At 49.6% G+C, this 11612-nt stretch overlaps 2 protein-coding genes across 4 annotated transcripts in view; both read right to left on the bottom strand.

Annotated features, from left to right (window-relative positions):
- Positions 1–240: 240 nt before the first annotated feature.
- CUTA (cutA divalent cation tolerance homolog) lies at positions 241–2393 on the bottom strand. 3 transcript variants are annotated; one of them, XM_053380152.1, is made up of 6 exons: positions 2268–2393; positions 1674–1831; positions 1496–1555; positions 913–958; positions 542–591; positions 241–440 (listed from the first exon to the last, which is right to left on the bottom strand). In XM_053380152.1, exons 1-6 carry the CDS (start codon positions 2352–2354, stop codon positions 341–343), a joined length of 501 nt encoding a protein of 166 aa, XP_053236127.1. In that variant the 5' UTR covers positions 2355–2393; the 3' UTR covers positions 241–340. The 3 variants fall into 3 exon arrangements, with proteins under 3 accessions (XP_053236127.1, XP_053236129.1, XP_053236128.1); XM_053380154.1 differs by lacking the exon at positions 2268–2393 and adding an exon at positions 1988–2084; XM_053380153.1 differs by lacking the exon at positions 2268–2393 and adding an exon at positions 1988–2050 and having other exon boundaries at positions 1674–1852.
- A 6240-nt stretch (positions 2394–8633) lies between these two features.
- Positions 8634–11612, bottom strand: part of LOC128409560 (zinc finger protein 253-like) — a 173186-nt gene continuing 170207 nt past the window's right edge. The window contains exon 2 of the mRNA XM_053380150.1: positions 8634–9803. The gene's annotated coding sequence lies outside the window, so the exon portion shown is untranslated. The remainder of the gene's footprint in view (positions 9804–11612) is intronic.

Raw genomic sequence — 11612 nt, 5'->3', positions numbered from 1 at the left:
TTCGGAGCCCGCCTGGCTGGCTGTGGGGTGGGGAGCCCTGCCTGGGGCTGGACAAGAGCCCATTTAGGGGGGCCGGCAGAGGAGGGACGTCGCATCATTCCCGAAACCTGATCTTGGCGCAGCTGCTTCGCGGGTCCGGTTTCGAGAGATCAGGGCAGTTTGCAGGCCGAAGCCTGCCTGGTAGAGACCCCTCCCCGGACCCCCACCTCCTGCCCCGGGACAGATTCAGACCACACCACCTTGGCTCTCTCCCCACCAGGCAGGGGCGGAGAGGTGTTTATTTCTGCTCTCCTCCTCAAACCACCTTCTTGGCCGTGGGGCGCCCCCCAGCCCCTCCGCTTCACTCTGGGACAGTCTCCTCGACCCACTGCAGGTAGGGAGGGTTCCCCTCTTGGATGGGGACAGCGATCACCTCCGCCACTTCGTAAGGGTGCACCGACCTGCAGGGGCAGAAAAGGGGGCGTCACCTCACAGCAGGGCTGGAGTGGGGGTCCTTCAATGTGTGCCCCCCCCCGGCCATCCTCACCCCCAGGCGACTCACCGGACAAACTCTGCGAGGGCCGAGGCACGAGAGCTGCGCGTCTTGATCATCTGTTGGGGGGAGAGGCAGGATCTGAATGCAAAGCGTTCATCGACTGGAAGTGTCGCCCAATGGTTAGAGGGGATGCTCTGAGCAGCCTCCCAACGTATTCTGGGCTGCTTCTACCCCCTCCTGGCCTGGGGGGGGGCGCCAGGCCAGAAATCCCTCCCAGGTGCCCAACACAGCACCTCCTTAATGGGTGGCTGCCCTGCCCCCCAGCACAGTGGAGCAGTCCAGGGACCAGGCGGGGCAGCTGGGCGATTGGAGGCCGCTTTCCCCCTCGCCTCTGTGGACCTATAGGGAGGGGGGCAGGAGGGGGCCGAGGGACTCACCAGCAGCACCTCCGAGTCCTCCTCAATCTTGCCCTTCCACTCGTAGCTGCAAGAGAGACGGAGAGATGGGGAGGCAGCGGTGGGGCAGTGGTTAGAGCATCAGGCGAGGGAGCCTGGGAGCCCCTTCTTGGCCGTGGCCTGCCTCACAGGGCCGTTGTGAGGGCAGCAGAACCACATATGGCACCCAGGAAGGAAGGGTGGGCCATGCAGAGATGTGATGAAATAAAAAGAGGGTGTGGCCTGTGGTGCCCCCCAGGAAGGGGGGGAGCCCTTTTGCCGAAGGTGCAAAGGGGTCCGGGCCCAGCCCCCCCTTGTGGAGCTCCTGGTGGGAAAAATTGAAATGTATATAATAATAAAAATGTATGTAAATATAATAACGAAATGAAATTGCACAGGAAGGAAACCCCCAAAATCCTGGAAGGGACCCCAGGGGCCATCTAGTCCAACCCCAACCCTCAGCCTGGGTTTGGGGAGGTGGGTGGGTGGTGCACCCCCGCCCCCCTTCTCTGGGGTGCCCTGCCGCCTCGCAGCCCCACCTTGGCCCAGGCCGGAGCTGGGCGGAGGGTTGGCCCTCCTCACTCACATGGAGGTGATCTGGGGGATGATGTTGACGCAGGCTGCCAGCTTCTTCTCCACGAGGGCCCTGCGGGGTGGGCAGACGGAGGGAGAGAGAGACCCTCAGGCCAAGGCGGAAGGAAGGGAGCAGCAGATTAGAGAGGGACCCCGGGGTCATCCATCCCAACCCCCCAGGCGGGGCTCACCTGGCAATCTCCTGGGCGACGGTCTGGTTGGGGCAGGTGACGAAGGCGGCCGAGAGGGTCCCGGGGACGTAGGGGCGCCCGGCGGAGGCGGCCATGGAGGAGAAGAGCTGGCAGGCCGTGCGCAGCAGAGGGAGCATCAGCAGCGCCAGGAGAAGGACCTGGGGGAGGAAAGTGGGGGGCTTGGCAGGGACCCCATTACCCCCCAGGCCTGCACGGAGCCAGAAAGCAGCCCCCCAGCCAGGCCGGCTTTCTGCCCCTAGAAGGCGGTGATGGGGGCATGGGGGTGTCTGGGGGGCCCCACTCCAGCTACTTACACAGCAGGCGCCTCGGGCCATCGGCACTCGGCTGCTCCGGCCTGGCATGGGGGCGGGGGGGGGCCCAAGGGGGTCTCCCCCAGCCCTCCCCTCGAGGGACGTGCCTGGACCCCGCCCCCCGCCCCTTTCCCGGGGGCGCAGGCAGCCACTCAGCCGGGGCCGCGTCCCGCCGCCGCCTTCACCGGTGGAACTCCCGCCTGCAGAGAAGAGGGCGCGGATCAGGGTTTGGGGGAGCTGCTTGCAATGGGTTAGGGGGGCCTCCCCTGCTCTCTCCCCCTACCTGCACTCCGTCGCGTCCGCACCACGTGAGCACGAGCCCCGCCCTCGCCCGGCCCTCTGACGTCATCGCCCCGCCCACGAACGTCATTTTCGACGCATCCGCCAGGTGGGAATGCGGCCGGTGAAGCGCGCGCATGCCCAGTCCGGTCCTCCCTTTGCCCTGTCTCTTGCGCGGCCGGCCTGGGAGGTCTTCCAGCGTCGCCCCAAATGCGGCTGCCCCCCCACAAAAAAAACATTATTCATAGAATCATAGAATCATAGAGTTGGAAGAGACCACAAGGGCCATCGAGTCCAACCCCCTGCCAAGCAGGAAACACCATCAGAGCACTCCTGACATATGGTTGTCAAGCCTCTGCTTAAAGACCTCCAAAGAAGGAGACTCCACCACACTCCTTGGCAGCAAATTCCACTGTCGGACAGCTCTTACTGTCAGGAAGTTCTTCCTAATGTTTAGGTGGAATCTTCTTTCTTGTAGTTTGGATCCATTGCTCCGTGTCCGCTTCTCTGGAGCAGCAGAAAACAACCTTTCTCCCTCCTCTATGTGACATCCTTTTATATATTTGAACATGGCTATCATATCACCCCTTAACCTCCTCTTCTCCAGGCTAAACATGCCCAGCTCCCTTAGCCGTTCCTCATAAGGCATCGTTTCCAGGCCTTTGACCATTTTGGTTGCCCTCCTCTGGACACGTTCCAGTTTGTCAGTGTCCTTCTTGAACTGTGGTGCCCAGAACTGGACACAGTACTCCAGGTGAGGTCTGACCAGAGCAGAATACAGGGGCACTATTACTTCCCTTGATCTAGATGCTATACTCCTATTGATGCAGCCCAGAATTGCATTGGCTTTTTTAGCTGCCGCGTCACACTGTTGGCTCATGTCAAGTTTGTGGTCAACCAAGACTCCTAGATCCTTTTCACATGTACTGCTCTCAAGCCAGGTGTCACCCATCTTGTATTTGTGCCTCTCATTTTTTTTTGCCCAAGTGCAATACTTTACATTTCTCCCTGTTAAAGTTCATCTTGTTTGTTTTGGCCCAGTTCTCTAATCTGTCAAGGTCGTTTTGAAGTGTGATCCTGTCCTCTGGGGTGTTAGCCACCCCTCCCAGTTTGGTGTCATCTGCAAATTTGATCAGGATGCCCTTGAGTCCATCATCCAAGTCGTTGATAAAGATGTTGAATAAGACCGGGCCCAAGACAGAACCCTGTGGCACCCCACTAGTCACTCTTTTCCAGGATGAAGAGGAACCATTGATGAGCACCCTTTGGGTTCGGTCAGTCAGCCAGTTACAAATCCACTGAGTGGCAGCATAGTCAAGACCGCATTTTACCAGCTTCTTTACAAGAATATCATGGGGCACCTTGTCAAATGCCTTGCTGAAATCAAGGTAGGCTACATCCACTGCGTTCCCTTCATCTACCAGGCTTGTAATTCTGTCAAAAAATGAGATCAGGTTAGTCTGACATGACTTATTTTTCAGAAATCCATGCTGACTATTGGTGATCACAGCATTCCTTTCTAGGTGCTCACAGACTGTTTGCTTAATGATCTGCTCCAGAATCTTCCCTGGTATTGATGTCAGACTGACTGGGCGGTAATTATTTGGGTCCTCTCTTTTCCCCTTTTTGAAAATAGGGACAACATTTGCCCTCCTCCAGTCTGCCGGGACTTTGCCTGTTCTCCAGGAATTCTCAAAGATGACTGCCAGTGGTTCTGAAATCACATCTGCCAGTTCTTTTAATACTCTTGGATGCAGTTCATCTGGCCCTGGAGACTTGAATGCATCTAGACTAGCCAAGTATTCTTGTACTATCTCCTTAGTTATTCTGGGCTGTGTTTCCTCTGCTGAATCATTTGCTCCAAATTCTTCAGGTCGGGCATTGTTTTCTTTATCGGAGAAGACTGAGGCAAAGAAGGCATTGAGGAGTTCAGCCCTTTCTGTGTCCCCTGTTTGCACACTCTGTTGATCCATAAAATCCATAAAATGAAAGTAATATTCAATGTGTATGAACAGAGTGAGCCTGTGACCTGGATTCAGGAACTAAAGTATTAACCATCACAAAAGAATGGCCAGGCTGCCCAGGTAAAGCAATCAGTCACCGTTGTCAGGTATCCTGCCAGGCAGGATTTCTGCTGGAGACTGCCTTCTTCTGTAATCTATGTATGATTTTTTTTTTGGAGGGGGGTCTCTGGCTATAGGGTGGGCAACTTCAAAAGTCTATATAAGGGGAATGGGGGACCCTGTTGCAACAGTTTAATAAAGATCAGGCTTACTAGCTGCTTTGCTTTTCAATATTCTCTGGTTGGCCTCTGTTATTTTCTCTCAGAGAACCTACATAAGGACTCTTTGCAGGCTCTTGGATACGCCATCAGGGAAAAATAATAATAATCAGATGTCAAGGAGATAAATTACACTACAGTTCTCAAACGTCTTGGTTCCCAAACACTGAAAACCCAGAAGTAAGTATTCCAGTTGGCCGAGGCTTGACAACCATATGTCAGGAGTGCTCTGATGGTGTTTCCTGCTTGGCAGGGGGTTGGACTCGATGGCCCTTGTGGTCTCTTCCAACTCTAGGATTCTATGATTCTATGATTGGCTCTCGATCCATTCCAGTCTGGCTTCCGCGCTGGTCATGGGACCGAGACAGCTCTGGTCGCCCTAACAGATGATCTCCGCAGGCAGCTGGATCAAGGCGGGTCGGGGCTGCTGATTCTTCTAGACCTGTCAGCAGCCTTCGACATGGTCGATCATGAACGCCTTGCCGACGTGGGGATCCAGGGCACAGTCCTTCAATGGCTGCGCTCATTTCTCTCTGGTCGGGGACAGAGGGTGGCGCTTGGGGGGGAATTGTCATCGCGCCACTCCTTGGTGTGTGGAGTGCCTCAGGGTGCGATTCTCTCCCCGATGCTTTTTAACATCTTTATGCGCCCCCTCGCCCAGCTTGTCCGGAGTTTTGGGCTGGGTTGCCATCAGTATGCCGATGACACCCAACTCTATCTGTTGATGGATGGCCATCCTGACTCGGCCCCAGACACACTGACCAGATGTCTGGAAGCTGTGGCTGGATGGTTACGTGGGAGCTGGTTGAAGTTAAATCCTTCGAAGACAGAGGTCCTCTGGCTGGGACGGAGCGATATGGGATTGAGGGGGCAACTCCCATCTCTTGCGGGGTTGCAATTAGTGCCAGCACCGTCCGTTAAGAGTTTGGGTGTAATCTTCGATACCTCCCTCTCTATGGAGGCGCAGATTACAGCTATAACAAAGGCGGCATTTTTTCATCTCCGCCAAGCTAAGCAGTTGGCTCCTTATCTCTCTCGCCCTGACCTAGCCACTGTGATCCACGCGACGGTCACCTCCAGACTGGATTATTGTAACTCGCTCTACGTGGGGCTGCCCTTGAGACTGACCCAGAAACTCTAGCGAGACTCCTTATGGGGTCTTTGCTGCGAGATCATATTAATCCGGTACTATACCAGCTGCACTGGCTCCCGGTGGAGTACAGGATCAGGTTTAAGGTGCTGGTCTTAACCTTTAAAGCCCTATACGGCCTAGGACCCTCGTACCTACGGGACCACCTCTCCTCGTATGTCCCACAGAGAAATTTACAGTCTGCAAATAAAAACATCCTGAAGGTCCCAGGCCACAGAGAGATTAGCTGGCCTCAACTAGAGCCAGGGCATTCTCGACCGCGGCTCCAATCTGGTGGAACGCTGTGTCACAAGAGACAAGGGCCCTGCGGGACCTGACATCTTTCTGCAGGGCCTGCAAGACAGAGCTGTTCCACCAGGCCTTTGGTCAGGGTGCAGCCTGACCCCCTCCTCTGGCAATCTGCACAGAATTTTGCTTAATGGTTGCCATCAATTTGATTTTAATTTGATTTTAATTAATTTTATAATGAATGTTTTTAGAATGTTGGATTATTTTGATTGTTGTTAGCCGCCCTGAGCCCAGCTTCGGCTGGGGAGGGCAGGATATAAATAAAATTTATTATTATTATTATTATTATTATTATTATTATTATTATTATTATTATTAACATTTATGAAGTAAAATGAACCAAAGTAGTAAATAAGGAGGTGAAATAGAATGGATAAATATGCAAGAAAAGAGGGTAGAATATGGAAACCAGGGCGGACGGGGGGGGGGAGTCCAAGGGGTTTGTATAACCCCAGTACTATATATATGAAAAATGTTTGGAGTGTACGGAAATAATGTTAATATAAAAAGGGGGGGAGTAAAATTAAAAAGCTCGAATGGCCACTGAAGAAAAGGAGAATTGGGGGAAGCTTTCCTTACAGTGGAGGAATGAATGCAAGAGGATGGATGGGGTGCTGGGATGGGGTGTCCTCTTTCAATCCTGCGCCCCCCCTTCCAAGGGTCCCCTGGCAAGAGGAAGGGAGAAGGGGGGCAATGTGTCCTGAGTTCTCACATCTCCAGTGAAAGTATCCAAGATATGGAATAGCATAACATCAAACATGGAGAACTTCCCTATACAGAGCTGCCTTCAGATGTCTTCTAAAAGTTGTACAGTGGGACCTTGGTGCTCAAACTTCATCCGTTCCGGAAGTCCGTTCCAAAACCAAAGCGTTTCAGATCCAAGGCGCACTTTCCCATAGAAAGGAATGCAAAATGGATTAATCTATTCCAGACTTTTTAAAACAACCCCTAAAACATCGATTTAACATGAATTTTACTATCTAACGAGATCGTTGATCCATAAAATGAAAGTAATATTCAATGCAAAAAGGTTAAGGTAAAGGGACCGCTGACCATTAGGTCCAGTCGTGGCCGACTCTGGGGTTGTGGCACTTATGTCGCTTTATTGGCCGAGGGAGCCGGCGTACAGCGGGGATTCGAACCGCCGACCTTCTGATCGGCAAGTCCTAGGCTCTGTGGTGTAACCCACAGTGCCACCCGCGTCTCAATAATCAATGTACTGTACCATAAAATAAATAAGACCGTATTTTAGATGATAAAAATTAAAATCATTTTTCTTTCTTACCTGCACTGATGATAGTAATTGTTTGGATGGGGGGCTTTTATCCATTTCCGCAGGCACACAATCAAACCCAGTAGCTAAACTGGGTTCCACACTGTCACAAAAACAAATTAACTGGAAAAGCCTCAAAAACAAAAACGCAAAATCAAGAGCAAAATCAAGAGCACCAAATGCAGTGGTACCTTGGTTCTCGAACCTAATCCGTTCCGGAAGTCCGTTTGACTTATGAAATGTTTGAAAACCAAGGTGCAGCTTCTGATTGGTGCAGGCGCCCTGGAAACAAGAGCCGACAGCCGCATCGGACGTTCAGCTTCCCAAAAACGTTCAAAAACTGGAATACTTACTTCTGGGTTTTCAGTGTTTGGGAACCAAGACGTTTGAGAACTGTAGTGTAATTTATCTCCTTGACATCTGATTATTATTATTTTTCCCTGATGGCGTATCCAAGAGCCTGCAAAGAGTCCTTATGTAGGTTCTCTGAGAGAAAATAACAGAGGCCAACCAGAGAATATTGAAAAGCAAAGCAGCTAGTAAGCCTGATCTTTATTAAACTGTTGCAACAGGGTCCCCCATTCCCCTTATATAGACTTTTGAAGTTGCCCACCCTATAGCCAGAGACCCCCCTCCAAAAAAAAAATCATACATAGATTACAGAAGAAGGCAGTCTCCAGCAGAAATCCTGCCTGGCAGGATACCTGACAACGGTGACTGATTGCTTTACCTGGGCAGCCTGGCCATTCTTTTGTGATGGTTAATACTTTAGTTCCTGAATCCAGGTCACAGGCTCACTCTGTTCATACACATTGAATATTACTTTCATTTTATGGATTTTATGGATCAACAGAGTGTGCAAACAGGGGACACAGAAAGGGCTGAACTCCTCAATGCCTTCTTTGCCTCAGTCTTCTCCGATAAAGAAAACAATGCCCGACCTGAAGAATTTGGAGCAAATGATTCAGCAGAGGAAACACAGCCCAGAATAACTAAGGAGATAGTACAAGAATACTTGGCTAGTCTAGATGCATTCAAGTCTCCAGGGCCAGATGAACTGCACCCAAGAGTATTAAAAGAACTGGCAGATGTGATTTCAGAACCACTGGCAGTCATCTTTGAGAATTCCTGGAGAACAGACAAAGTCCCGGCAGACTGGAGGAGGGCAAATGTTGTCCCTATTTTCAAAAAGGGGAAAAGAGAGGACCCAAATAATTACCGCCCAGTCAGTCTGACATCAATACCAGGGAAGATTCTGGAGCAGATCATTAAGCAAACAGTCTGTGAGCACCTAGAAAGGAATGCTGTGATCACCAATAGTCAGCATGGATTTCAGTCATGTCAGACTAACCTGATCTCATTTTTTGACAGAATTACAAGCCTGGTAGATGAAGGGAACGCAGTGGATGTAGCCTACCTTGATTTCAGCAAGGCATTTGACAAGGTGCCCCATGATATTCTTGTAAAGAAGCTGGTAAAATGCGGTCTTGACTATGCTACCACTCAGTGGATTTGTAACTGGCTGACTGACCGAACCCAAAGGGTGCTCATCAATGGTTCCTCTTCATCCTGGAGAAGAGTGACTAGTGGGGTGCCCCAGGGTTCTGTCTTGGGCCCGGTCTTATTCAACATCTTTATCAACGACTTGGATGATGGACTCAAGGGCATCCTGATCAAATTTGCAGATGACACCAAACTGGGAGGGGTGGCTAACACCCCAGAGGACAGGATCACACTTCAAAACGACCTTGACAGATTAGAGAACTGGGCCAAAACAAACAAGATGAATTTTAACAGGGAGAAATGTAAAGTATTGCACCTGGGCAAAAAAAATGAGAGGCACAAATACAAGATGGGTGACACCTGGCTTGAGAGCAGTACATGTGAAAAGGATCTAGGAGTCTTGGTTGACCACAAACTTGACATGAGCCAACAGTGTGACGCGGCAGCTAAAAAAGCCAATGCAATTCTGGGCTGCATCAATAGGAGTATAGCATCTAGATCAAGGGAAGTAATAGTGCCCCTGTATTCTGCTCTGGTCAGACCTCACCTGGAGTACTGTGTCCAGTTCTGGGCACCACAGTTCAAGAAGGACACTGACAAACTGGAACGTGTCCAGAGGAGGGCAACCAAAATGGTCAAAGGCCTGGAAACGATGCCTTATGAGGAACGGCTAAGGGAGCTGGGCATGTTTAGCCTGGAGAAGAGGAGGTTAAGGGGTGATATGATAGCCATGTTCAAATATATAAAAGGATGTCACATAGAGGAGGGAGAAAGGTTGTTTTCTGCTGCTCCAGAGAAGCGGACACGGAGCAATGGATCCAAACTACAAGAAAGAAGATTCCACCTAAACATTAGGAAGAACTTCCTGACAGTAAGAGCTGTCCGACAGTGGAATTTGCTGCCAAGGAGTGTGGTGGAGTCTCCTTCTTTGGAGGTCTTTAAGCAGAGGCTTGACAACCATATGTCAGGAGTGCTCTGATGGTGTTTCCTGCTTGGCAGGGGGTTGGACTCGATGGCCCTTGTGGTCTCTTCCAACTCTATGATTCTATGATTCTATGAACTTGTTTTGTACATTTTAGCAATCTTACTCGGTGTTAGATACCAACAATATGTCATTTTCATATAATTTTCTTGCAATGAACAACATGCAGTAAACTTTATTTATTCTTTCCATAACTTTTCCCAAGATGAAAGTTGAATATAATACCCAAAATCTCTAGTCCAATGTATCACCATTGCCTTAACTTCTTCATTTTTTGTGTACCATTCTAAAAGTAGTTTGTACATTGTATCAAAACCTTTTTTTAAATCAACCTTAAAAACATCATTTAATTGGTGATACTGTAACCAATCCAGTAACAATTCTCTAATATCTTCAAAATTTATCAATTTTTGTTGGTCTCCTGCCTCTTTTAACAAATCATTATAGGTGGCCCAATCACCTCTCATGTTCATTTTTTTTAACCAAAATTACTTCCAATGGAGAGGGCCGCCATGGTGTTCTCCGTTCTAATAAGTTTTCATACCTATCCCATACCTTGTAGATTTATTTTCTTATCAAGTGGTTCAGGAATCCTTTATGTACTTTCGTTTAAAGGTAAAGGTACCCCTGCCCGTACGGGCCAGTCTTGACAGACTCTAGGGTTGTGCGCCCATCTCACTCAAGAGGCCGGGGGCCAGCGCTGCCCGTAGACACTTCCGGGTCACGTGGCCAGCGTGACAAAGCTGCATCTGGCGAGCCAGCGCAGCACACGGAACGCCGTTTACCTTCCCGCTAGTAAGCGGTCCCTATTTATCTACTTGCACCCGGGGGTGCTTTCGAACTGCTAGGTTGGCAGGCGCTGGGACCAAGCGACGGGAGTGCACCCCGCCGCGGGGATTCGAACCGCCGACCATGCGATCGGCAAGTCCTAGGAGCTGAGGTTTTACCCACAGCGCCACCCGCTTTATCATACCATAAATATATGTGCCACCCAAATCTATTATCATGACCTTCCAGATCTAATAAATCTATATTTTTTAGCAAAATCCATTCCTGCAGCCAGCAAAGGCAGGACGCCTCATAATATAACTTCAAATCTGGCAAGGAGAAGCCCCCTTACCCATAACATCTACATTTTTCTGTAATCCATTTGTCCCCTGGCAGCTCATTCCCGAGGGGGTCATATTTTCTGTGGCTCAAGTGGCTCTTAGAAAGTTCTTCCTAATGTTTAGTTGCAATCTTCCGAAACATCTTTTGGACCTTAGGTCTAATTACGGAGATCTGGTGGCCCTGTTGAGAGGAAACAGAACCATTTTTAGGTGGGAATTCCCCCAAGGCCTATCTTTTACCTTTAAAGGGGAAAAGTTTAAAATAAGATCAGTGGAAGATAAAGAAAAATTTATGAGAGAACACGGAGAAGACCTGCGAAAAGAAGCTGAAGAAGAGCTAAGAGCTTTAAAACCAGGAATACAAGACATAGTACCACCACCTTTGGGATTCGACAAGCTAGAGAAAGTGACACCACCGTCAGAACAAGAACAATTATTGGGAGCAGTTGGAGGAAAAGCAAAATAAATACACCATGTCTCTGCAACTATTAAGTTGGAACATTCATGGTTTTAACTCCCCGGAGAAAAGGAAGAAAGTCTTTCATTTACTGAAAAAGGAACAATTGGACTTGATTTGCTTACAGGAAACACATGTGATAAGGCTACATAGGAAAGTATTGATTAACAAAAGATTGGGCCAAGAGTTTATTTCATCGGACAAGGTTAAAAAGAGAGGAGTAGTTATTTATGCAAAAGAGAGCCTATCACCGAAATTTGTTTTTAAAGATGACCAAGGAAGATTTGTGGCAATCGAAATTCAAAC

The sequence above is a fragment of the Podarcis raffonei genome, chromosome 2, assembly GCF_027172205.1.
Source record: "Podarcis raffonei isolate rPodRaf1 chromosome 2, rPodRaf1.pri, whole genome shotgun sequence".
NCBI lineage: Eukaryota > Metazoa > Chordata > Lepidosauria > Squamata > Lacertidae > Podarcis > Podarcis raffonei.
Note: the sequence above shows the minus strand (reverse complement) of the source record. Positions and strands in the feature narration are given on the sequence as shown.